Raw genomic sequence first — 25,002 nt, 5'->3', positions numbered from 1 at the left:
TTTGTGAGTTTCCCTATTCTTATCACTAAAATTTTATATTTATAATCAATTTTATAGGGTTCGAAGCTTTGGAGATTCGATGGAGCTGAAGAGCACATGGATCGAGAAGACATAAAAATGTTGGTGAAGAAGTGGTGGGAGATTTACGAAGATTCGAGTTTAGACTACAAGAATTTTGTCGAGACTGAGTCCAAGCTGAATCCGGTCACTGCAACCTTGGCTTCCAAGGAATCTGTTGGTGATGCCCTAACGAGCCTTGCCCCCTCTGCCGCATAACCAATCCTTTTATGTGGAGGTTATATCTATCCACGAGACAATTGTTAATAAACTGATTATTTAACCCGTATTAAACGGCATGTTAATGATATTTATAAATATTAATTCAAATTCGTCCGCCATATGAATCCGTTCCGAAATATAACCCGCTCCATAATTTCTTAACCCGTTCCTTGATTTGTTTTTATTTTAAAATTTAATAATTATTTATTATATATAAAAGTTTACAAATCATATTATTCTCTAAGATATTTATATTTTAATAAACTGAAGATTTAATCAGTATTAAAGCGGCATGTCAATGATATTTTAAAATTTTATAAATATTGATTCAAACTCGTCCACCATATAACTTCGTTCTGAAATATAACCCGTCCTATAACTTCTTAACTCGTCCCGTGATTTGTTTTCTAAAAGTAAGAATTTTTAAAATTTAACGATTATTTATTATATATAAAAGTTTACAAATTGTATCATTTTTAAGATATTTATATTTTATAGTTTACAATTGTTATTAAGTAACATTATACCATGGGACAATTTTTGGTTTTATACAATCTTTTTCAAATGAGACTGATTTAATATGTCTAATATTGGTGGTATTAAAAAAAAATTATGGATTTAATCCGTATTGAAGCGGCGGATTAATGATATTTTAATTTTTTTATTATTGTTGATTCAAAAACTCGTCCCGCCAAACCCGTCCCGCCAAAAAACTCATTTATTTTATTAATGTTGATACTATTATTTATGATATGATTCTGAATCATTGTCTAAATATTTTAATCGATGTAGTTAGTTGAACACACATTTTCGTCAATTGGATAATATATGTCATTTTTTAAAATTTCAAATCACAATATATACAGAAAAAAAAATCAAAAAAAATTTCGTTAATTTTTTTTACTTTATGTATTATATGATGATTCAAAACAGTTAAAATCAAATCAAATGAAGATGATAGGAAAATCATAATCTCTTATTTTCTCGCTAGGTGCTAGGTCCAATCCGAACGCCCGACTAGCGCCTAACGATTTTTTGAACTAGGGTTTTAACTAGTTAATTAATCAACCACTTGTACCGATGGATGTTATCTGTTTATTTTTTGTCCCAAAAGTGGAAGTTACACTTATAAATGTGCATGTCAATTACTAAAAAAGAATAATTCTTGACATATATTAACAAATACGACAACCAATATCAACATTCAATTTCATTGTTTTGGAATACAACAACTTTAAAAGCATATAAATAGTACTGTATCTCTAGACATAAATTGGTTATTTTTCAAATTTCTAAACATAAATTGGTTATTTTTCTAAAAAATATAAAAATAAAAATCCTACATTTTTCTTTTCCCAGCATATTCCGTATTCTTCCATCGGTATTAGTACTGTGAATTTATCTCTTTGGTTTCTGAGTTTCTGAAGAAGAAACCTCTTTCAAATTTAGGGTTTCTACAAAAAAGGTTCGATTTTTAACTTGAAGTTAGGGTTTTTATTTGTTTACTGTGAGTTATCAAGCTATGAGGTACTGTGGGAGTGGAATGCCTTCCATGGAGGAAGGTTGTGAATTCGAAATCTCTTACAGAATGGATCCGACATCTCTTCGTATTATGTCTACATGTATCTTAGAAGACATTCGGTACAAAGCTATTGTCGTGGCAAAACCTCCCAAGAATCCCAAATCTAGACGCAGTGTACTCTGTGTTCGGTTGCTTAAGGATGACTTTTCGACTCCTCTTAACGACCACACCTTCAAAGTCTTGCGTCGACCGATTCCGCCGACACATTCGCTAGATTGCATTCCTATCAAGATAGGCTGCATCGTTGAAGCTGATTATAAATATGCGTGGGTCACTGGTTTTGTGGTCAAAGAGATTGATGATTACAAGTGTTTGGTGTGTTTTTATTCACCACCTGATATTATTCACTTTGAGAGAAAGCTTTTGAGGCCTTATCTTGAGTGGCTTGGTGAGAGGAGAGACCCAGGTTGGTTCGGAACATCACGGCGTAATGAAAAGGTAAATCGGATTTTGGTCTGAAATTGGGGGCTTCTCAATTCTGTATCTTATTTGCCATTATTATTGAAATTTTTTGTTTTTTTCTAATGTTTTGGATACTTTGGTTGTGAAAGCATAATGAAAGACTTTTACTTTATTGGTAGTTCTTGAGGCTGTTGGCTGAGGAGCCTATGTTTAGTCCAGGAACAATGGTGGAAGTGAGTTCTAAGATTAATGAAACTGAAGTCGTTTGGCTTCCTGCAATGGTTATTGAAGAGTTTCAAAGCAGATGATAATGATAAGGATGATGATGATGATGATGATGATGATGATGATGATAGTAAGGATGATGATGATGATAAGGATGATGATGATAAGAATGATGGTGATAAGGATGACGATAAGGATGATGATGATGGTGATGATTCTGATGATGATGATGATAATGGTGATGATTCTGATGATGATGATGAGTATAAGTATATTGTCAGGGTCTGTGATAAGTCCTTGAGCTGCAAGAGTAGTAAGTCAGAACCCAACAGAATCGTTGATTTTCGTAGTCTTAGGCCTACACCGCCTTCTATTTCGGTTGATGAGTATCAATCGGAGGAATACGTAGAGGTGTTTCATGATGGTATGGGATGGCGTCAAGGACGAGTGATGGGAACTCTCTCTCAGAAATTGTTTACAGTGCTTTTAGAGGCTACAAAGAAGGAATTGGCATTCAAACACTCGGATCTTAGGCCTTTGAAGCTTTGGGAAAATGGCATTTGGAAGGTATATAACGTTTTCTTTTCACTGGTTTCAGTCAACACTAGAATATTGTTGATAATGACTAATCTGTCTGAATTGTTTGCAAGAATCTTAATAATATGAAACTGCCATTTCAGCTTCAGAGCTTTAGCAAAAGACTTGCTTCTTTGACTGCATTTCTTTGATGTGTAATGATGGTTTGCATAGGAAGTCTTTGTATTATTATCTTCCTGTTGTGGTTTTTAATCTGTGTTAGATGTTGCAGACAAGGGAATCGCCGTTAACTCAGAAATCAGGATATAAGATGAGTGATTCTGTGATGAATGGTAACACTCTTGAAAATTTAACGGATTCTCCAAATCCATTTTCAATTTCTGTATCATGAAAATTGATCTTATAATGTCCACTGTTTTCCAGCAAATGAATCTGATCCACCTGTAACTCCACCTCCGGGCATAACTATAACACCGTTGAAACAAGAAGAGGTTGAAACTCAAAGAAAGACATTCCCCAAGAAGACACTTCCAAGGAATCAGAATGGTTCAGGAAACGATTCAACACGAGAGAATGTAATGTTAATTCTTCACTTTAACATTATAATTCTCACTTTCTCTTTAGTTTGTTAGCTGGTGATTTATTATCTTAATCCTCATGACTGTTATTTATATGTTGAATGATATTTCACAGTTCACACTTGGGATTTTTAACTTCTATGCAGGAAAATATCGAAGATGTTAATCGAAAGAGGAAAAGAGAAGAAAACCTTTGTTCTGTTGCTAGTGCTGAGGAAGACAAAGCAAAGGATACAAGAATGGTTTTGCCCTTTGAGAAGAAGTTACGAATTTGGAAGACACTAGAATCAATGGAGGTGTTTAAAACAGTCCCACAAAGTCCTCATTTCAGCCCATTGGTGGAGAGTAGAGAAGATTCCCGTGAAATCTCTGCGGTTGGTATGATGCTTACCTTTTCTGGTTTACTTGATGAAGTCAAAGCTCTGCAACACGACGATCCCATAAGCTCATTCGATAGCCTTAATGATTCCTTTTCCAAGTTAGAGAAACACGGGCTCAATGTAAAAGTACCTCAGTTACGGCTCAATAAGCTGTTGTCTCTCAGAGATAGACAATCAAAGAAAACAGAGGAACTCAAAGGTGCCGAGAAAGTGACTGCAGAGAAAGAGAGCGTAAAGGCTGAGAACGAACGCAAGATTCTTGAGCTGCAGAGGCTGAATGAGGAGATGGACAAAGAGATAGCTCAAAGTAAGTCATGTGCAACAAAGATTGTCCAACAGCTTGATGATGTGAAGCTTGAGTTTAAGGCAACTGCATCAGCTCCATGGTAAATAAGTTTAATGACCTCTCTAAGCTAGTCTCTGTTTTGCACTTACGGATGATGAATGATGTCTAGTTTTGACTTAGCTTAATTAACTTCAGAAATGAAGAACCAACCACTTGTGTCTGAGTACTTTAAGTGAAGAGAAAAAAACAAAACAACTTTAGAAAAAGTAGGCGAAGTAAGAGTATTGCAAAGCTGTCCATTACATTGAAACATACGTCACATGTTCTCATCCTCTACCAAAAGCCACCACAAATACAAACTTTTGTCAATTGTCAATCAGAATCTCAATCAATATGCAATACCCATTTTCTTTTTTTTTATTCCCCACTAAATTATATATTTTCTATATCAAACTCTTTTCTTTTCTCGATCTCTTCTCTTCCTTATTCTTCAAGATCCCAGAGAGAACTCACCTATTGTGCCACTAATGGCTCAGGTATTTTTATTTTCTCAAATAATTCTAAAATTGAATATGATTAATCTCTCTCTCCTAAATGGTTTTACTTTGATTTTATACTTTTTATAGAAAGTGGTGTTGAAGGTTTTAACCATGACTGATGATAAGACCAAGCAGAAAGCCATAGAAGCTGCAGCTGATATCTTCGGTAATTATTATTTCTTCTTCTTTTCTTTAACTACTTTTGATTGCAACTCAATTCTTGTTTCTGGGTAGTTTTGGGTACTAATCTTAAACGATTATAGACTTTGTTAGGATTTGTTATAAAAAAAACGATTAAACCAGTTTCCTGCTGGGTTTTGTCACTCACTAAATTGCCATTTTTTAGCTAGAATTATATGGAACAATCGTTATGAAATCTGGCTCGATTGTATGTATAATTGCGTCAGAATCTCGAGAGCTTGGATTATTTGACCTTTTTGACACATAGTCAACGAGATGATATTCTTACATTTTGAAAGCCCATATTTTTTATGGGCCAAATAAATCATAGAGTAGTTTGGGCCTAGTTAAGACTGATTCGGTAAAGTCGAAAACGTTTATTATGGAGTGTAAATGTGATCTGCCTTGTAGATTTTGGGAATATAGCAACTATACGATTTCCATTAGACTTAAAACGATGATGATGTATGACCAAAGATGATACAATGTAGTTTATGCTAAGAGGATTGTGTTGAGCAGGAGTTGATTCTATAGCAGCGGATATGAAGGATCAAAAATTGACGGTGATCGGTTTGATGGATGCGGTTGCGGTGGTAAAGAAGTTGAAGAAGGTTGGTAAAGTCGATTTGATATCGGTTGGACCGGCGAAAGAGGAGAAGAAAGAAGAGAAGAAGGAAGAGAAGAAAGAGGAAAAGAAAGAGGAGAAGAAAGAAGAGAAGAAGGAAGAAGAACCTAAGAAATAAGTAACTCGATTGCTATTGAAACCCTAAATTTTTGTCATCTTGATTTCATAATTATAACGCTAAATCATTGAATAATATAATATGTACAATTAATTGTTCAATATATTGTAATAAAAACTAAGTATTGAAACTTTAATTCTTTAGGGAACACAACCAAACTAGTACATGTTTACTATTTTAAGCACAATAAACTGCAAAACGTATCAAAAACAACAACTGCAAAAAACTATAAACGCAAATTCATATACTAAACCAAAAACAAAAACGTGATGACTATCATAAATTACGTACTACCGTTTGACATATGTAAAAGAGATGTTCCATAATAAATGTGAAACTTTTAACAAATTCATTGCAATTGGTGTAGTGTATACATAACTGCGTAATCACAAGACTCGATCAAGATTTAATTAAACATTGGATTAATTATTTTATTTTTTTTGTCAAAGAACATTGGATTAATTTCTTACGCGTAAAAATACTATCATACAGTGAATTTCTCTGAAGACATCTCCTTCTACATATTTAACATTCATAATTCCTTCTACTGTTTCGTGAAATGTTAACAATATTGGTTAAACGGAGAAAGTAACTGAGCACTTCCGGGTAAAACATTCTTGTTGGACTCTTAATTTTTAACGAGTAATATGTATAGATTTTGGGGTCCCAAACAATAAAAAAAAAAAAACTTATTTATAGATTAAGTCCTTAAACCGTAATTGTTTGTGGCCTTATAAATTATAGGGCTATGTAACTTAAATTATAAATGGACGAATAATATAGGAAACAAAAAAAATGCAAAGTTATCAAAATATCTCTCATGGACGGAAAATGTCAAGTTTTAATTTTTTTTTGGTCGTGATTTATTATTAATTGCAAATTATGAGAATTGTTACATAGACGATTCTACAACTGACAATTCCTTCAGACCCTTACTAGATCCACTACAGACTATACTTCCTTCTTCGTGATCTTGATGAATACTTTCAATGATCCACGACCTGACGACACTTTCTTTTCTGCATAGAATCCTGGCGAACAGCTATAATTATACATCGTTGGAGATCTCTTACACACTTGCCTCCGTTAATCTGCAAATTTGTTAATAACTCATAATATTTGGGACTCAAACCCCAGACCTTTTGGTGTAGAAGCATTAATCAACATTTGGTCAACCAATAGGTCAAATGGGCTTCCACAAGTCAAGTTTTAATTAGTAACCAAATCGTTTAAAAGATTCTTTTTAAAAAATTATTATAAGGAAAAAGGAACAACAATGACTTTTCAACCACAAATAATAATAACATTAACGATTATTTGTAACCTTCTTCTTTTAGCTACCTTTCAGTTATAGAATCATTCATTATACATTATATTCCGGATTTAGTATATACTAATATATTTGATTACTGTATATGGATTCATTCACTCGACTTTAAAAATTTACATAAACGATCAAACTTTACGGTTTCGATAAGAAACAAGATTCGCGTAAAGAAATGTTACAAGTTATAAAGAGTTTCTTTTAGGTTAGGGCTATCTATATAATTAAGTAACGTAACGTAAGTATCCTATCTTTATTTTCTCAGTATTTATTTATCTAACCTTTTTGTTAACCTCATATATATGACGTCCTTTAACCCAAAAAAATATATGACGTCATGGGAGTTGGTGATTCATTGGTCGCCTAAAGAAGTAGGAAAAACTACAACAACCCAAAACAAAAAAAAAAAGAACATAACTAATAAAAATACATAATTTGTGGTTCCCATTTATCCGGTTTATTAGATGCTATTTTTGAAATTCTACATAGAATACGACCCGGTTGGATGACATTTGTGCTGAGTAGCGAACCGGTTATACTCCCTAATTATGGTTCCGTGTAAGTGTTTCTAAGGTCCACTTAAAACAACATTCGAAGGAACCCACTCCAATGAGTACAAAAACTTATAAGAAATTATGTAGCAGTAGAACCATTTCGTAACGATAGCTACATGTTAAATATTAAATTAAGAAAAATTAAATGAGAATTATGGGGTTGAATTGTAATTATAAATAACAAGTGGATTGTTTTTATAAATTATCTAAAGATTAATGATCATTGAATCATTGATAATCGGGCATCAATGATACTAAAAAAAAGAAGAAAATCAAATATATAAAGAAAGAAGGCGAGTCATTTTATGACAACGAGAAACAGAACATCATCACTACCAAACATTTTCCAGCTCAGTTTCTTGAACATACAGCAGTTAATCTCTCTAGAACAATTTTTTTTGTTTCCTCTCTCTTAAATAACCAAGAGTTGAGGATCATTCTGATTCTCTTGTAACCTTTAGTTGTTGTACCTGACGTTATGGCTGAAGAGGAACCAAAGAAGGTGACAGAGACCGTGTCAGAACCAACTCCAACACCGGAAGTTCCGGTTGAGAAACCTGTTGCTGCGGGAGATGTTATTCCTCAGGAGAAACCTGTTGTTGCTCCTCAAGAGAAGCCTGTGGCTCCACCTCCCGTTCTTCCATCTCCGGCGCCGGCGGAGGAGAAGCTAGGGGACTCCAAGGCTCTTGTTCCCGTTGTCGCTAGTAATTACTATCTTATTTTTCAACATAATTAATGATTATATATTACTCAAGTTGGCTCAATGATCATGCAAAAACTTTTGCCAAAATATTTTTCTATTAATTAACTGATCAGAGTCGTCATATATACCTGATTTTCTTAAAGATTATTACTGATAACGTTTCATCTTTTATATTTCAAGATTCAAAACAAAAAGTTTTATATTTTTTTTTATATATTGAAAAATGAACAAGTTTCAAATTTTTGAATTTATGTCAGTTTTAAGGTTGAACAAGAAGAACTCAAAGATTTTTGTTCTTCTCTAATGTGTTGTTACTTTTCTTTATCAATACTTACAATTTTTTTTGTGTGTGGCAGAGGAAGTAGAGGAAGAGAAGAAAGAAGGATCAGTTCATCGAGGTAATTAACGAAATAGATACAAGACTAATAAAATATGGAAATTAAAGGATCGTTGATGTAATTTAATTAGTGTTTTTGTCATATCGGGGAATAATTAATTAGGTGGTTTGGGTGCCGTTTTATCATGAGATGTGTATACAAAGTAAAAACTGAAAGCTGGTTTAATATTCATTAATTTTGGTTGATATAAAGGTTAAATATGGACATGTGTGTTTATCATTCTTATTTCCCACATATTATGATTAGTGATTGTATTTGCTTAATAATTTTGGGAGTGAAGATGCTGTTCTGGCTAGAGTTGAGACAGAGAAGAGGATGTCACTTATCAAAGCTTGGGAAGAGGCTGAGAAATGCAAAGTGGAGAACAAGTAAACTTTTATATTAGTATTTGGTAAAATTTTGCAATTAAACCAAGATATTATCATTAAGGTCTTGGAGGATATGTTTTGACACAGAGCTGAGAAGAAGCTTTCTTCAATTGGGTCATGGGAGAACAACAAGAAAGCAGCTGTGGAAGCTGAGCTCAAGAAAATGGAGGTATGCATGTTTTACATTCAGAATTAGTAGTTTTCTTTGCAATTAATATTTTACATATTTAGTCAGAAATTTTGAGACATATCTGATTTAGCCTAACTTTTTAAATTGTGGACTTGACATCAGGAGCATTTGGAGAAGAAGAAGGCAGAGTATGTGGAGCTGATGAAAAACAAAATAGCTCAAATTCACAAGGAAGCTGAAGAAAAGAGAGCGATGATCGAAGCTAAGCGTGGAGAAGAAATTCTCAAAGCCGAGGAATTAGCTGCCAAATATCGTGCCACTGGAACCGCTCCCAAAAAGCTTTTTGGATGCATATGATCTAATCATCTCGAATGGGAAACACATGAATATGGTGTTGATGTAATGACGTTTTTAGTTTGCTAAATATGGGTTTAATTTGGCAACATAGAAAATTATAAGGTCATATGCAAACATTACATATTGATTGGGGTGCGTTTGTTAATTTAATATTGTATTTGTACAACTCTTTTCATTGAAAGTTTTTTTCTTAGCTTTATGAATTGGTAAGTACAATAATGTTTATATTTTTCTTCATGGCGTAATTTATGATCGCATCACCCGGCCCCTTATCATAAATGCGGTAGTAAGTGGTCCGATATGTAAAAACGAGAACAAGGTCCCATAATTTCAAATGTTTGCATGCATCATACAAAGTTATGCTCAACCAAATCAATGTAACATAAAAAAAAAACTCAAATATCACTGAAAAAAATATGTTGTAGCCACGAACGAGCCATCACATAACATTATTTTAGAAAGTTATGTGATCAAAAATGAAAACCATTTATCCACTATTTGACATTGGTGGTGGTCAGTTGTATCAACATGACCATAAAATAGCCACCAATGTAAATTACGGCCCATAAAGTAAAGGGCCCAAACCCAAATAAAGAGAGATCTTCGAAACTAGGGTTTCTTGCGGAGCTTCACTAGTTGAGATTTCTCTGTCTCTTTCCTTTGCCTCTCGCATTTTCGACATCCTTTTGCCGCAGAGCTCCGTGGAGAGCAGCAATCAGTAGCCATGGCTGAGCAGGTTCATTTTTGTTCCTTTGTGTTCATTTCTACACTCTCTTAGATACTCCTTTTTGCGATTCTCATTCTCTTCTTTCTTTTGCAGACTGAGAAAGCTTTTCTTAAGCAACCCAAAGTCTTCCTAAGGTAAATTCATCAGAACAAATCTGAGAATCGATTCATATGATTGACGTTTTTGTGTGTGTGATTCAGCTCGAAGACATCTGGGAAAGGAAAGAGACCTGGAAAGGGTGGAAACCGTTTCTGGAAGAACATTGGGTTGGGTTTCAAGACTCCTCGTGAAGCCATTGAAGGTTTGCTTTTCGTCTGTTTCTTCTGATTACTCTTCAATGAGAAACTCTAAATAGTTGATTTAGTGTTATGAATTAGGTGATTAACAGTATGATCTAAGGTTTTTCTATTTAGAAATCTGCATTTATCTCTTTCATAATCATAGATTTTGTTTTTGGTATCGAGCTGAATATATCACTGAGTGCTTGCTTTGATGAGATTTGAAGCAAAACCAAATAATTTGAGACATGTTTCGTAATCTTGATTTGTTGAACAGGAGCTTACATTGACAGTAAATGTCCATTCACTGGAACTGTTTCTATCAGAGGTCGTATCTTAGCTGGTACTTGCCACAGTGCCAAGATGCAGAGAACCATCATTGTTCGTAGGAATTACCTTCACTTTGTGAAGAAGTATCAAAGGTATGAACATTGTGAATCTTTGTTCTTGATAGACAGTCCAAAGATTTAACATCTGTGCTAAAAAACATTCTTAAATTTTTCATCAGATATGAGAAGAGACATTCCAATATCCCTGCCCATGTCTCACCGTGCTTCCGTGTCAAGGAGGGTGACCATGTCATCATTGGCCAATGCAGGTGAATATTGTGTTCTTTTTTTTATTTAGGCAATGCGGGGAAAACGATATCTGATTGTTTGTGATTTATATTGCAGGCCGTTGTCCAAGACAGTCAGGTTCAATGTGTTGAAGGTGATCCCAGCTGGCGCATCCGCCTTTGGTAAGAAGGCCTTCACTGGAGTGTAAGGGTTTTGAGAGAATCTGGAGATTTTGGTTTGATTTTGGAATGTTTTAATGTTTTGTTTGATGATCCCTTTTCTTGGAGACTTTGATTATCACAGACGTAATACAAATCTACGCACTTTTCGTTGACTAACTCTACTACATTCAACTCTTGAAATTTGCTATCTCTCGAAATCACTTAATTGTCTACTTTAGTAAAGATGGTTGGGTACATGTAGAAGTTTTATGACTTAAGGACAAAAGTTGTGATTTGTGAACTTGTTTAGTTGAGTATAATGAATTCTTCTATTCTTTAGGAAAAAAAAGTGTATTTATTTGTGTTCGTTTGGAAATACTATTTCACCATAAGAACACATTGCATTCAAAATCTATAATATTGTTAAAGTTGGGATTCTCCATGCTTAAGCAGCCAAGCACCACCTCTTTGATCTATGAAATAGCTTTTGATCATAACATTAGTCCACCATGAGCTTTTAGGTTTCCTAACCCACCTAAAATGTTGTGATCTTGATGAAGACAACAAGACATTGAAATGGTAATGCCGGCGAAAACTTATCTATGATCGCTCTTGATCTCCGATTTGTGGCTGCTGGCGAATCTCAGCCTCAAGACTACTCTCCAGAACGTCTAATTATTTATGGTTTGTAAGATCGAATTCGGCTGTGTGTTGTATCATATTTGTTTGTCTGTCTTGAATTGCTCTCACTGCCAGTTTTGTGTTGTTTGCTCCGTTGTCACAATCGGCATATATATTGTTGTTTACTTTTTCTTGGCAAAACTATACAATTGTATTTTCTTTATGCGCTTGAATACAAATTGTGAACGCTGCCAAAAGAAAGAATACGAATAGTGAATTACAATTATACGAAGAAAGGCGTTACACGTTTGCCTACTATTAGCAAGTAGTTTTGTGTTGGTGTTGTGTTCATTGATATTTAGTGGATAGTGATATATCTAGGAATTAGGAAGTGTACAATTATTATATGGCGTCTAGAAATTCTTGAATTAGATTTGAGTTTTTGTTTATATACTATATGCTTATCTTATTTTTTTCCTTTTACATCTTTGGATTGACAATACCCGATTCATAACCAATCTCTATTACACAGGTAACACGACTTAGTGAAGTCGAATTACGGTGGAAAATGTGAAGTCAAATAGACTTAACTACTAAATAGACATCCCATATATGCCTATATCTAGTAAATGTAGATTAGTATATTCTCTTATGCACTTAATTATTATTTGGGATCAACAAATGCATGAATTAAGCATTTAGGAGGACAAATCTAAATTATTAGAACTCTTTTAGTCTTTCCAAAGGTGATAAAACCATCATTGTGGCAAGATCCGAAGCACCCATGAATATATGATTCTTTTAAGAAATGTAGTGAAAAATTTGTGTTGTTATAAACTTTAAAACGATTTCAGTCTTGAGGTTTAGGATTCAACCAAGAAGAACATGGCCTTTTTCTATCTTTTTTTGTTTTTTCGCTAAAAGCATGGATATTTCTTCTTCTTGCAGATAAGTAGAATTAAACAAGAGATTAACTCTGATTAAAAAACAAGAATCAAATACTAATAACATTCGACTTAGGCTTTTCCCATTTTCATCAATCATGAATTCATGATGTCAGTTTTTTTCTATTGTGAAGCCCCAAAAAAGCAAAATAACTAATCTCGTGATATATATATATACCACTAAATTTATTATATAGTATCTACCAACAAACTTGTAGCGACTAGCTACTTTTGTGATCAAACTTGAAGAAAGTTATTCCCAAATATCGTATAAGAAATAGGGATAGAAAATTTGTGGATTAAAAACTAAAAAAAAGTTCTGGTAACAAAAAAAAAAAACATAGAACAAGTAAAAAAAAATCCATTATAAAAGAAAAAAAAAAAACAGATCAAATGCTCTCACAACTCAATAAAAAATCATCTCAAATAGGAAAATAAATTTGAAAACAAAAATTAAGAAGCATCATCATCATCATCATCATAGATTTATAATTCATAAAATATAGTGTAATGATAAATTAAGAAGAATACTATGGTTTTCTTTTGCCCACGTAAACCTGTAATACTCCGTCAGATCCTCCAGCCACTAGGGTGCACTGGTCCACACCTGATTGCCTCCAACAGACGCTACTGACGAACCGCTTATCCGAACCAGAATTCATACCAACCGGTTCAAACCCATCTACCCAAACCGGCTTCCCCCATCTCCTATCGTACACAAACACCCTGTTGTTTTCTGATCCGCAACCAAACAACGCGCCGTTTCTCCACACAGATAACCCCACGAAGTTCCGATTATTCACGTGCCCTTCGTACGTGCGAATCACGCGCCCGTCCTCCACGCTCCACAACTTCAAACAACCGTCCGTACCTGCCGTCACCACCGTACAACCGTCGAGGAACCTCACATACGACACCGTTTTAGTATGACCTTGTAAAGTCAACGCCGGGTCAACGAGTTTCCTTATATCGTACACGTACCCTTTCCGATCAGCGCATCCGACGGCCACGGTTGGTCCACCGGAAGGATCAAACTCGACGCAACAAACGGCGCTCCTGCAAATTCCCGACGGTCGTACAACGCTGACAGATTCCTCCGGAGGACACCTCGGATCCCATACTTGCATAGTCCCGTCGTCCGATCCCGACGCTCCCACCGCGGAAGCATCGCCGTGGCGAGTGTAATCCACGCTCCATACGCGACGGCCACCGTGCTCGTCCCTTTCGAATACCGGCGTCCTCTTCTCGAGATCGTACTCAGTCACTACGCCGTCGTAATCTCCTGACCCGATGACCCGACTGCCCGACCCGGGTCTCCACCGGAGACTACTAAGCTTCGCCGGCGTGCAGATGTAATACTCGCAGGCGGTGGCTTGATCGACGAAGGAAACTCCGGTGCCGGAGACGGCGTTGGTACGTAAAAGAGAAGGGAGGCCGTAAAAACGAATCTTTCTTGATATCCCAGCGGTAGCGACGATGTTATCAGTGGGATCGAATTCAATAGCTCCGATAACGTCGGAGGCGGAGGAGGAGGAGGAAGAGACGACGGTGGAGAGAGAAAGATCCCATTCATGTTTAGCTTCTTCTTCTTGTTCTTGTTGCTGCTTGTGAGGATGAAGAGTGTTCATATGAAAACAGAGTAATGACTGTTGCTTCTGAGGATTCGGACCAATCGAAAACCAATCCCATTCAAAAGAATTTTTTTATTAATAGTTTAATACAATGAAATATGGCTTTTTGTTTTCCCTCAGTAAATAATTGGCTTTATTTACCAATCCACGCATGATTTTTTTATTTTATGAGTTTATCCATTTCTATGCAATGTCAGAGAAAGGTCCCATGGAATTCTATTTCAGGCAAGAAAGTGTGAAGTTTGTTGTCGTGGCTACTTATATAGCCAAACATGGCAAATTCTTGTATTAAATTGATTGACTTGTAGTAGGCGAAAGGACGTTATTTATATGTTGAATAAAAAGATAGTAACATTTCGACTATCACAATAAATCTTCACTGACCATTAGAGTGAGGTTGTTCGTAAATTACATGTCATTCCTAAATTACAATGATGACATGATTGATCTTAATGGTGGAACGAACTAATTTAATATTAAAAACCAAATACAAAACGTCCATTTTCCTGGTTTAGGATGATTTTGTATACTACTAAACGATGACGAGTCAACCATAGACACTGCCAACTTTAGACGAAGTTATACATGTTTACCCAAATAAGTGGAAGCACTTGTTTGGGCTATGCGATATTTAATCGACCAAAACAAGCGAGAAGTAAGTTTCTTTACAGACATATCAGACATGGTAAAAATAGTGTATTCCTTAACGGAAAGGCCAGCTTTTTCGTCTTACCTAGAGATGACTTAGAGCGACAGTGATTGGTTTGATTTTTTTTTCTTTATCTTTGATTTCTCGGCGTGCGAATGTAAAAACGGATAACTTGGCACGAACTATTCGTACTTAACCGCATATTATTACCTATATAAACAATATTACTGATATTAGTTTGTATAAGCTAATCTAATAAAATAGTTAAAAAACGTTATATATATCTATTATTTTTTACCTACACCAAAAGGTCCAAACTGAGATAGTAAAGAGTTTCTTGTAAACGTTCGAGCTTTGATTCTCTAAATCTGCGGTTCGTTTTACAATGGTAGGCATTTAGGATGTAATTTTAATTACTTTGTTTTTTTATAAAGGGTTAGTTTTAATTACTTTGTTGTTGTTAGAAAATGTACAACTTTTAACGATGTGATTGAAAAAGACGTAGCATTTTTCTAACCGGTTACTTTCAATTGCTTGGTTCACAATCTTTTTTCTCTAGCATTTAATGCACTTATAACAATTTTTTTATTTTACAGCATTTATACAATTTTTCTTTATCAAATCAACTTTCACAGCTGGAAATAGACATATCCGCTTATAATTGACATATCATATAAACGAATCGCGTTGTACTAAATTCTAGCTTATTTTTTGTTCATTCCGATCAGTTGTAGAAATGTTTTAATACAATTTATTTCACTTAGTAAATTGGTAGTATGATCATTTTATCCGATAGAAGAACCCCTCTAAATGGTCAACATGTTTAAATACGCCACAATCATTCCCAATAGTTGTCCAATTCCTTACAAATCCGAATTATATTACTTACATTTTTTACGGATTTCGGGGTATTCTAAAGGAGTCTATACTTTGAATTTCTATCATATTATATATTTATAACGATTCTCTATGACCATATAACCAAAAAAAAAGAAGCATAGATCACGGGGTAAAAATACCGATATGGTACTACGCGTCCGATGAAGAAGAGTCGGGGCAGATTTTGAGAGAGAGAAAAGAAGAAAATCGGTGGTAGGTTTTAGTTTTATGAGAGAATTTTGTGGACAGCAAAGTAAGGACGAGTCATACGTGTGTTATGTACCACCTTTGGTCATTGTCCTCTTTTTCATGTCTCTTCGTTACTTCTCAGCCTCAAGTATTTTTATAACACTTGTGCTGCATTTTTGGACCCACTCTTCTTCAAAGAATGGATTCGATTTCCATTTAATGCCCATTTATTAATATTTCTCCAAAAAACATATACGTAACTACCTAAAATATAAAAAATTCACCAACTAAAGCGGAAACGTCCGTTACAAAAGTGGTCTTCTACATTTTTTTTTTCTTCTCTTTTTTGATTAAATAACATATATACTTTATACATACTAAATGAATGGTGATGAATTGTTAAAAACAAATTAGCTTATTATTCAAGAAATTGATAATAAACAATAACCAAAAAAAAAAAAGATATTAGGAGAGAGGACATCACCTTAGATATAAGAAAAGATCCTGAAGGAGTTCATTGGTGCTTCTCATGCAATTTACCCACGAAAAGAAAGTAGAGAACAAAGTGGAGATGCAAAAGCAACATAAAGGATGACTTAAACTAGACTAGACGGAGTCATTAACAAAGGAATGGATAATTAATAAGTAGTTGGAATAAAGCTAGCTAACACCAAGTTGGTCCACAAAGATGATCAACCGTTATCAAATTTCCCATATAGGTTAACATCAAACTAGATTTGCTAGCTATGATACACATACACGAATTCACACCCACTATAATTCTAATTCGTAAGTTCTTTATGAGGCGATAGTACTGTAGGAATAGAAGAAACTTTTGATAAAAAAAATTAGCAAACACTTTTCATAGCCTAACTATAAGTCTTTAATTAATCACTGAAATTCAACGCTATGATTAACTAACTAACCATCATCATGAGAAGATGCTTTTTGGTTAGTAACATCATAGATTTGTTACTTGACGGGCTAAAATTACTATTTGCTTATAAGAAAGGAACATGAGCAAGTCAAAGACTTTTAAATCTTGCTAGGAATGATGAATTATATTAGGTGTTAATCTTGCATTATGCTAATGGAATAATAAAATGTATCTTTAAATTTTTTGAAATAATGGAATTTGTAAAATTGTTTAATTGTGTTCCTAAATCTGGGAAGGCTTGTGAATTGTCATTGAGAGAAACAACAACAAATAGCATAAACAAATTTGGCAAACATGATCACAAGTACAAAGCCCACCAAACACGAGACTAAAAAACACAAAAACCATAAAAGAAAGATATCTTCCATAGCAAGAAACATGTAAATAATTGCCAAAAGAGTGGAACACTTTATAGATAAAGAGAGCTTACTTCGTCTGCTAACCATAGCCCTTCCTCATACATATACCACCTCATGATTCCTTCATCTTTGTCCGTCCACTGGCACATCACACACGTCTTGTGCTCCATGCAAGTCACAAACCTCTTCAGCTTCGAGGCCTTCTCCATTATCGCCTGGTCAAGCTCCCTCACGATGATCTTCTTCTTCTCAGGATGCTGCTGCGTAATCACTAGGTAAGAATGAGAGATATTGAGAACCTCGAGGCTTTCTAGTTTATCCAAGATTTCTAAGAGGGCGTCTCGGTTTATTTCATTGCATCTGAGACTAAGGACTTTGAGATTGGGGAGACACTGAACGACGTTCTGGGCGAAAAAGAGATCGATGTGACTTATTACCTTGAGCTCTCTGAATGTCTTTCTCTTGACGATCGATGAAAAGACAATATGTGATTCTAGGATGCTTGGCATTGTTAGTGATTCTAGATTCTTACAAAAGCTTAAGGCATTGCATATACCCATATCCTTCATTCTATTCATAGCTGGTAGCACTAAACGTCTCAAGTTTGGACTCCTACAATAATTGAGTAGAACAAATTATCAATCGGCTAAACAGAAATATAAAAAAGCCAAAGTAAGTAGATAGTACTAAAAGGTGAATATACCTTTTTGTGGTGTAAGTAAGCATATCATTAGTCAGAAACAAATTGAAATGAAAAATCAAACTTCTTGTGTTTCCTTTGCTAAGATTCATGGAGAGTTTCAAGATACGAGTCAGGTACTTATCAGAGCGGCGCTCAACGTACGTACATATGGCTCGTTTTTGGTTTTGATGAAAATAGATTTCATACGCGATAGATCAAGGGTATACCACAGAACGGGATCACAACAAACCGCACGCCATCCTCTACAGACATGAGCTAATCCAGAGGTCAACACACCGATGCTAAAATAGTTCTGAAATATCCGCATCAAGATGTCAGTGTCCAACTTTTCCCATCCCTTTGAGGCTTTGACTACATTTTCACAGACTTCTTTATCCATTGAAGAAACTTGAAGAGAAAGGCAAATTTTATGTCAAAAACATATATTTTATGAAATGAAACATCTCTACCTACAAGGGAGTGGGCATATCTCACAATTAGGAATGGCATATAAAGGGTCCTAATTGTGAAAGAAATCACAATCTCAAATCGTTAATGATACACAGAAAATCAATAATTGTGACGAAGAAATTAAATACCCTAACATCAAGACTCAATGGGAAACAAAAGTAAGAACGTAAAAACCCCGAGAATGTCGCGATCGATTTCCCCATACTATTGCAAACAGAAGCCTTGTAAACTCCTGTAGCTAAAATTGGCAATCCACAAGAAAGGAAAAAGAGTAAAACCATAACTTGAAACGACGAGGAAGAAGGGGTTTAAGAGGAGTGAAGAAACTGGTGGCGACTCTTGGGGTTTCTGACTTTCGTCAATGTCTGAATGTTTACTTTAGTTTATATAGTAGAAAATGAAAGGGAACTTTTGTTTGATTATGCTATCAATTTTTTTTGGTCTTATGACATTTTTTAGGCCAAATCTTACTTTCTAAACACAAAACACACAAGAAAAAAGAGATTCATTAGCTTATTGTGACGTTTTCCAGTGACTTGTATTCAACTATTGTTCTCGGAAAAAGTCCGGTGATGAAGTAAAATTGCAACCTTTATCTTTTTCTTTTCGGCTTTTTATTTAGTTGTATCTATAATCGCAGCACTTTTTGTGACGGGTGGGTAAAAAAGCTTTCGGGTATATCGGATATCCGACCCATTTTAAAAATTCCTTCACAAAAAATTTGTTGGGTCGGGTTATATTTAACCCAACTCATACACCGGATATTTCATATTTAATAATTTAGATTTTTAGAAGATTTGATTAAGATTTATAATTATGATTCTCTTATCATCTTTGTTTGATTTGTTTTTAACTGTTTTGAATCATCATATAATACATAAAGTAAAAAAAAAATCAATTTTTTTTCTGCATATACTGTGATTCGAAATTTTAAAAACGGACATATATTATCCAATTGACAAAAATGTGTGTTCAACGTTCTACATCGATTAAAATATTTAGACAATGATTCAGAATCATATCATAAATAAGAACATTAATAAAATAAATGAGTTTTTTGGCGGGATGGATTTGGCGGGACGGGTTTTTGAATCAACAATAATAAAAAGATTAAAATATCATTAATCCGCTGCTTCAATACGGATTTAATCCTTATTTTTTTTAATACAAATCACAGGACGGGTTATATTTCGGAAATGATTTATATGGCGGACGAATTTGAATCAATATTTATATACCGCTTTAATACGGGTTAAATCCTCAGTTTATTAATAATTATCTCGTGGACTCGTGGTATACCGTTACTTAATAACAATTGTAAACTATAATATAAATAAATATGTTATAAGGAGATATAATTTACAAAATATTTTTATACTAACTTTAAAATTTAATCATCCCGCGGTGTACCGCAGGTTAAAATCTAGTACCAATTTGGCAATTACAAAGATAGTTACAGTAAAAAACAAAACCAAACGGATCAGTTTTTTTTTTTTTTTATCAGAAAGTGAAAAGATGTTCGATTAGAGACTTTAACCGGGACAAACCAAAGATAAAACTAAACCGGACTCTCTAACCAGGATGAGATTGGAAAGAATTGGAGCTAGCGCTTGAGCCACGGCCAGTGCTGAGTTTAAGAGCCTCCAAAGCCTTTTGAATCTCCATGTTCATTGCACTGTCAACACTTCCCGAAGACAGTTTCCTGTGAGATTTCTGAAGATGAAGCTTCAGAGAACTGCTGCTTAGACCTGCGTTCTTACCACAAACCGGACACACTTTCATTGTCGGTTTCCTCTGTCTCCACTCCATTGACACTTTCCCGTGACATTTCTTGTCGAGGTTAATTAAGATCCGCGCAAATCCGTCGTTTGGTTGAGCTCGTCTATGAACTTTCCTCAGTTTGCCCCATGCTTCTAATAGTGTTAGGTTCCTGTTTATTATTCCCACCAGTAAACAAATGAGAAGAAGAATTCGAGAATTTTTGTACTTTGATTCGTGTTTTCAACAAATTTTAATCCTCCTCTACAACTTACTTTTGGAGCATTAGGTAAGCAAGCACTACTGTTGCGCTTCTACTCCGACCTTCGAAGCAATGAACTAAAATCTTGCCACCTGTTTCTTCGCCATGCTTGATGAAATCGAGAGCTTCTTGAAAGATGCTCTCGATCTTTGAGTCTTCTTCGTCGGTTATCTGGTCAAAGGGAAGACACAAGAAGAGAAGGCTCATCTTTATAGATGCATTTTTTTTTTACCAATTCCTTTTAAGAGACATATAAGACAGGTTCACTTACTGAGAAGTTTTGGTACTTGAAGAGATCCGGGTATTGAGTATCCGATTGACCGATTTCATTAGCGCACAAACATAGAATATGAGTTATACCTAAATGCTGAAGAGTGTAAATCGACCTTGCAGCCAATCCTCCCCCGATAAAAAGATTATCTTGTATCATTGATGGTTTCTCCGTATTAGCAGCTTTGCAAATCAATGATATCCTCTCAAGAATATGCTCAAGTCTAACCTGTTATGAAGGAGAATGCAAACAAGCGAGACAATGTTTGAGTTCAGTTGCCAAAAACCATATTATGAAATGAAGATCACATTATTCAGGAAATAAATAAAAAAACTCATGATACCTTTAGCTCGTAAGCATCTGTGCAACTGTTATTATCACTGCCCTCAAAAAAACCAGTGTTGAAACCGTTTTCTTGGCAGAGTTTCATAACTTCATTCCGCAGTGTTTCATTCCACTGGTCTAGTTCTTTATTAGACTCAGCATCAACCTGGACGCACCATGAAAAGATTCAGATTGAAGAAAGAGAAAATGGCTGAGAACTTCCACCCAAGAAGACAATCGGAACCTACTTTACTAATTAGTATATAGTGATCAAAGCTCGAAGTGACAAACCTTAGCAAACTTATGGAAGTCGCGGAGCTTTGATGCCAAACGCTGACTGCTAAGAGATTCTCCACCTTTACTGGATCTTCCATGCCAACTTTCACGTGACTTAGGCGAACTCGCATCTTCTTTGTTTTCTGAATTTGGTGTCCTAGGAACTGATTTTTGCATATCTGACTCACTGTGATCAGAGCTGTTATCACTATGCACCCGATCTTTTGAGGGAGATGGATAGTGATTCACCTCATGCCCATGGGTTTGTGAAGGTGACTCAGGAACAGAAAAATCTTCTCTGTCAAAATCTGCACACATTGTTTTGTCCATCATACTAAAAAATGCCCGAAGCAACACATCTAATTTCTGATGAAGGGTGACAAGGAAGATGTGAAACTCTTGCAAATCTCTGAGACCAGCACGGAAACCATTTCGGAACTCACGTACAACTGGTGTTACAACTGATCGAACATTAGATGTTTCTTCACCATCTTCTGCCTGTGGATATCCTAAATTTCCTTCTGTTATTTCATGTAACAAATTCGAAGAGTATTGGCTACTATTGAGGAGTAGCTCAACTAATCTTGGATAAATTTCTTGGTCGCTTGCCCGTTTTCCAGCAGGAGGCCGCCGTGGAACACCCGAGTCTATGGCAACAAGGTGAAAATCAGCAGCTACTGATCTATCAGACATTGGACTCATTAAACCAGTGTCATACGATTTAGGTGATTCCGTTATATCGGAAAAACCAGACGACTGTGAGACCAACATTTGATCACTGATACTCAGCCTGGATCTGCTATCTACAGAAGAAGCTCTTCTTTCCCTTTGAATGGATCTGTAGTCCTTTGGATGGTACCGTTTGATGGCGGAATCAAAAGCTTCTTCAAATGAGCATTCAAGGTGTTTTGTAGAAGACAAAATTCTGTCTGTCAGTAACAGATTTGCCGGGTTGCCACGCCATCTCAGCTGACGACAAGGTAATCTGTCTTCGTTCCTAATTACTAGATCTAACACCAAGATTCTCCCTAGAGCTGCTGCAGCCCTCTCTGCTTTTTCTTCAGTTTCAAAACTACTCATGCTCTCCAGCATTGGACATCCATGAACATAACTGTAATCACAAATCGAGAATCAAGTGCTTAGAAGAGGGATTCTGTACAAACATCACATATCAACAAATGTAAATTTGAAAGAGTGGGATAAGGTTAATGCCTACATGATCCTATTAAGTAAGACTAGATTTCTGTTCAACTATATCTCTCATGTTTATTATCATTTAAGGCAAGATTAGATTTCTGTTAAACTATTGTTATCAAATTTTAGCCAATGAAATGATTCCATCTCATATTTGTATTTTAGGTGTTTCTTATTTTATAATGCAATATTTATATCTAATAAATATAACAACTTTAATTTTTTTTTTAAATATAATATTAAATGGTGTATCCAAATTTTCAAATTTCTTAATTTTAAAATCACCGGACATGGTCGGGTAACTATCTACTTAAACACTAAAGCAAAGGAACAGAAACCTGTCAAGATTATGTTGCTGGTAGAAGTCTAAAATGGAGAAAAGTTATAAAGGATAAGATGAACTTGTGCTTTCACCTCATTAAGAGAAGACAACGGCTGAGCTCAAGGGCTTCCAGAAGTTCTGAACATGTCATCTCACCAACTTCGTCCCCCTCTGAAGTGGCTTTAGCTTGTGCTTTTTCAGTGGCTTCTTTGATCAGTGTCCATTCAGGATTACAGCTATGAATTACTCTAGCCTGTCGCATGATAATTACTCATTACTCGAAAAGTCGTAAAGAAAGAAACTGAAGCGAGCGAACCAATACTACAATGTTCTCAAATACAAAAAAAAAGAAGAAGAACCTGCGGAATCTGCACCCCTAGCCACTTGGAAAACTCATAACCTAGACGTTCTGATTGCGTGGCCATCCTCGATGATGCAAATTTTATAACTGCTGCTTCTTCCTTACGAGAAGCATCTTCAGAGCTGGAACTATTGAACAGGGCAAAGAAAACAACTCCCCCAGAATTCACAGTAACCTATGCATACATAAGAAATTCATCTAATAATGTCAAAAGATCCTCCTACTATTACCAATCCAAGATCATAATGATATATACCTCAAGAGGTTTACTCTGGTCCTCTTCAGAATGATCAGTGCTACTACTATGCTCAGTATGATGAAGTGAAGACAACATATTCCATGAAAAACAGCTCGATTCGATATCCACAGTAGAAGCTTTACCAAGCCTTTCCCACAAACTAATTTCTGAACTCTGATTACTTGGTGGACTTTTTGGATCAATATTCCCCTCTCCTGCACTGGATAATACTTCTATCAACTTTCATTTCCTATTGACAAAACACAAAAACTTCTTCTCATGAAGACTGATGTCCTAATTTAGAAACCTTGTGAATTGTGATGACAATTTCTCTACATACTTTATGCAACAAACCAAATAAGAATGTGGAAACCAGAGAAAGTCTTAACCTAGTAACCATATCATCGATGCGGTGAAGGCGGTGAGGGAAGCCAGAGGATCCGTAAGTAGCACTTCGTTTACGAACTAAATCCAACCATTGAGTAAACCTATGAGCTGGACCAGATGCTATGTCTCCTAACATGTACAAAACCTGCAAATTCCAGTAGTTTTCCAATTTTAAAACGAAGATATTTATATAACCTTAAACCTAATAAAATCCAGGATCGAAGAAATCTACACGAGAAGTGACGGTGAGAGGAAGAGGAGACTCGTGCTCGTCGTGACCAAGGTAGAGATATTTCTCGTCGTCTTTCTCCTGCGATATCACCATTAAATCAGATCTCCGAAATCAGAGAAAAAGGCAAAAAATCAAAATCTGAATCTCTGCGAAAAGAGAGAGAGAGGTGAAGAGAAAATGTGGGGGTAATGATGGTTGCAAAAGGTGGGGTGATAATGTTAGATTATTAAACTTTTGGGGAAAAAGAAGGATTACTTGAGAAAATGATTGATCTCGCTTCTTCTCAGGATCCGCCATTGAAAAAGCTTCGTCTGAGAGTTTAATTTTAGAAATATGTCTTTTTCTTCAAATGTCAGCTTTGTATCTGAGAAGAGGAAGTCGCAAGGTATCTTTAATTAATAAAAGGAACTTCTCGGACGAAGAAAGAAGACGGATATTTAATTTAAATTTTATTATGGTAATAAACACCCTGATCATTTTTATAACTTTTAACTCTCTTTTTTAATTTTTATTTTCTCTGTCATATTTTATAAAAATTTTGGCTAAAAATATGCATATTAGAAAGCTTAACTTTTTCTAAAAAATTTATCATTTAATATATTAATTTAAAACAATTTAACCATAGTAAAAATATTATATAACATAAACAATCAGAAAATATTAAATATATTTAAATTTTGCAAAAAAATTCAAATCATCTGATAAGATAAAACATGAAAGTATTTAC

At 35.1% G+C, this 25,002-nt stretch overlaps 7 protein-coding genes and 1 pseudogene across 9 annotated transcripts in view; 5 read left to right on the top strand and 3 right to left on the bottom strand.

Moving 5' to 3' along the window:
* Positions 1-285, top strand: part of LOC9310216 (galactinol synthase 5) — a 2,820-nt gene extending 2,535 nt beyond the window's left edge. The window contains exon 5 of the mRNA XM_021023246.1: positions 58-285. Within this exon, the coding sequence (XP_020878905.1) occupies positions 58-276 (219 nt within the window). The 3' untranslated portion in view covers positions 277-285. The remainder of the gene's footprint in view (positions 1-57) is intronic.
* A 1,347-nt stretch (positions 286-1,632) lies between these two features.
* On the top strand, positions 1,633-4,478 carry LOC9310215 (DUF724 domain-containing protein 8). Its single transcript, XM_021023078.1, has 6 exons — positions 1,633-2,299; positions 2,443-2,562; positions 2,741-3,055; positions 3,297-3,357; positions 3,449-3,600; positions 3,750-4,478. Exons 1-6 carry the CDS (start codon positions 1,802-1,804, stop codon positions 4,371-4,373), a joined length of 1,770 nt encoding a protein of 589 aa, XP_020878737.1. The 5' UTR covers positions 1,633-1,801; the 3' UTR covers positions 4,374-4,478.
* Positions 4,479-4,561: 83 nt separating this feature from the next.
* On the top strand, positions 4,562-5,867 carry LOC9310214 (heavy metal-associated isoprenylated plant protein 39). Its single transcript, XM_002874101.2, has 3 exons — positions 4,562-4,805; positions 4,896-4,974; positions 5,508-5,867. Exons 1-3 carry the CDS (start codon positions 4,797-4,799, stop codon positions 5,729-5,731), a joined length of 312 nt encoding a protein of 103 aa, XP_002874147.1. The 5' UTR covers positions 4,562-4,796; the 3' UTR covers positions 5,732-5,867.
* Positions 5,868-7,830: 1,963 nt separating this feature from the next.
* On the top strand, positions 7,831-9,768 carry LOC9310213 (remorin). The gene is made up of 5 exons (XM_021022377.1): positions 7,831-8,313; positions 8,669-8,710; positions 8,991-9,078; positions 9,166-9,247; positions 9,371-9,768. The coding sequence occupies exons 1-5, from the start codon at positions 8,088-8,090 to the stop codon at positions 9,563-9,565; spliced, it is 633 nt and encodes a 210-aa protein (XP_020878036.1). The 5' UTR covers positions 7,831-8,087; the 3' UTR covers positions 9,566-9,768.
* A 417-nt stretch (positions 9,769-10,185) lies between these two features.
* Positions 10,186-11,493, top strand: LOC9308141 (40S ribosomal protein S11-3). Its single transcript, XM_002874099.2, has 6 exons — positions 10,186-10,301; positions 10,386-10,426; positions 10,493-10,593; positions 10,848-10,992; positions 11,079-11,168; positions 11,245-11,493. Exons 1-6 carry the CDS (start codon positions 10,290-10,292, stop codon positions 11,333-11,335), a joined length of 480 nt encoding a protein of 159 aa, XP_002874145.1. The 5' UTR covers positions 10,186-10,289; the 3' UTR covers positions 11,336-11,493.
* Positions 11,494-13,196: 1,703 nt separating this feature from the next.
* Positions 13,197-14,706, bottom strand: LOC9308140 (WD repeat-containing protein RUP2). Its single transcript, XM_002872025.2, has one exon. The coding sequence runs from the start codon at positions 14,479-14,481 to the stop codon at positions 13,384-13,386; it is 1,098 nt and encodes a 365-aa protein (XP_002872071.1). The 5' UTR covers positions 14,482-14,706; the 3' UTR covers positions 13,197-13,383.
* A 2,508-nt stretch (positions 14,707-17,214) lies between these two features.
* On the bottom strand, positions 17,215-18,614 carry LOC9308139 (annotated as a pseudogene).
* A 1,425-nt stretch (positions 18,615-20,039) lies between these two features.
* LOC9310212 (dual specificity protein phosphatase PHS1) lies at positions 20,040-24,656 on the bottom strand. Of its 3 annotated transcripts, none has more exons than XM_021022927.1 (11): positions 24,531-24,656; positions 24,276-24,353; positions 24,046-24,188; positions 23,675-23,876; positions 23,417-23,593; positions 23,150-23,310; positions 21,557-22,652; positions 21,285-21,431; positions 20,942-21,169; positions 20,684-20,841; positions 20,040-20,580 (listed from the first exon to the last, which is right to left on the bottom strand). In XM_021022927.1, exons 1-11 carry the CDS (start codon positions 24,570-24,572, stop codon positions 20,223-20,225), a joined length of 2,790 nt encoding a protein of 929 aa, XP_020878586.1. In that variant the 5' UTR covers positions 24,573-24,656; the 3' UTR covers positions 20,040-20,222. The 3 variants fall into 3 exon arrangements, with proteins under 3 accessions (XP_020878586.1, XP_020878587.1, XP_020878588.1); XM_021022928.1 differs by having other exon boundaries at positions 23,675-23,871; positions 24,531-24,603; XM_021022929.1 differs by lacking the exons at positions 24,276-24,353; positions 24,531-24,656 and having other exon boundaries at positions 23,675-23,906; positions 24,046-24,137.
* Between the last annotated feature and the right edge of the window lie 346 nt (positions 24,657-25,002).

This window comes from Arabidopsis lyrata, assembly GCF_000004255.2.
Source record: "Arabidopsis lyrata subsp. lyrata unplaced genomic scaffold ARALYscaffold_6, whole genome shotgun sequence".
NCBI lineage: Eukaryota > Viridiplantae > Streptophyta > Magnoliopsida > Brassicales > Brassicaceae > Arabidopsis > Arabidopsis lyrata.
This window is presented reverse-complemented; position numbering and strand designations above follow the sequence as displayed.

Coding starts and splice junctions, on each gene's coding strand:
- LOC9310215 (XM_021023078.1), top strand. CDS start 1,802: ATGAGGTACTGTGGGAGTGGAATGCCTTCCATGGAGGAAGGTTGTGAA. Junction 2,300..2,442: donor CATCACGGCGTAATGAAAAG/GTAAATCGGATT, acceptor CTTTATTGGTAG/TTCTTGAGGCTGTTGGCTGA. Junction 3,358..3,448: donor GAGTGATTCTGTGATGAATG/GTAACACTCTTG, acceptor ACTGTTTTCCAG/CAAATGAATCTGATCCACCT.
- LOC9310214 (XM_002874101.2), top strand. Junction 4,975..5,507: donor AGCTGCAGCTGATATCTTCG/GTAATTATTATT, acceptor TGTGTTGAGCAG/GAGTTGATTCTATAGCAGCG.
- LOC9310213 (XM_021022377.1), top strand. CDS start 8,088: ATGGCTGAAGAGGAACCAAAGAAGGTGACAGAGACCGTGTCAGAACCA. Junction 9,079..9,165: donor AAATGCAAAGTGGAGAACAA/GTAAACTTTTAT, acceptor GTTTTGACACAG/AGCTGAGAAGAAGCTTTCTT. Junction 9,248..9,370: donor CTGAGCTCAAGAAAATGGAG/GTATGCATGTTT, acceptor ACTTGACATCAG/GAGCATTTGGAGAAGAAGAA.
- LOC9308141 (XM_002874099.2), top strand. Junction 10,993..11,078: donor TTTGTGAAGAAGTATCAAAG/GTATGAACATTG, acceptor ATTTTTCATCAG/ATATGAGAAGAGACATTCCA. Junction 11,169..11,244: donor GTCATCATTGGCCAATGCAG/GTGAATATTGTG, acceptor TTTATATTGCAG/GCCGTTGTCCAAGACAGTCA.
- LOC9308140 (XM_002872025.2), bottom strand. CDS start 14,481: ATGAACACTCTTCATCCTCACAAGCAGCAACAAGAACAAGAAGAAGAA.
- LOC9310212 (XM_021022927.1), bottom strand. CDS start 24,572: ATGGCGGATCCTGAGAAGAAGCGAGATCAATCATTTTCTCAA. Junction 22,653..23,149: donor CGTTGTCTTCTCTTAATGAG/GTGAAAGCACAA, acceptor TTGTGATTACAG/TTATGTTCATGGATGTCCAA. Junction 20,842..20,941: donor TCAAGTACCAAAACTTCTCA/GTAAGTGAACCT, acceptor CCCTTTGACCAG/ATAACCGACGAAGAAGACTC.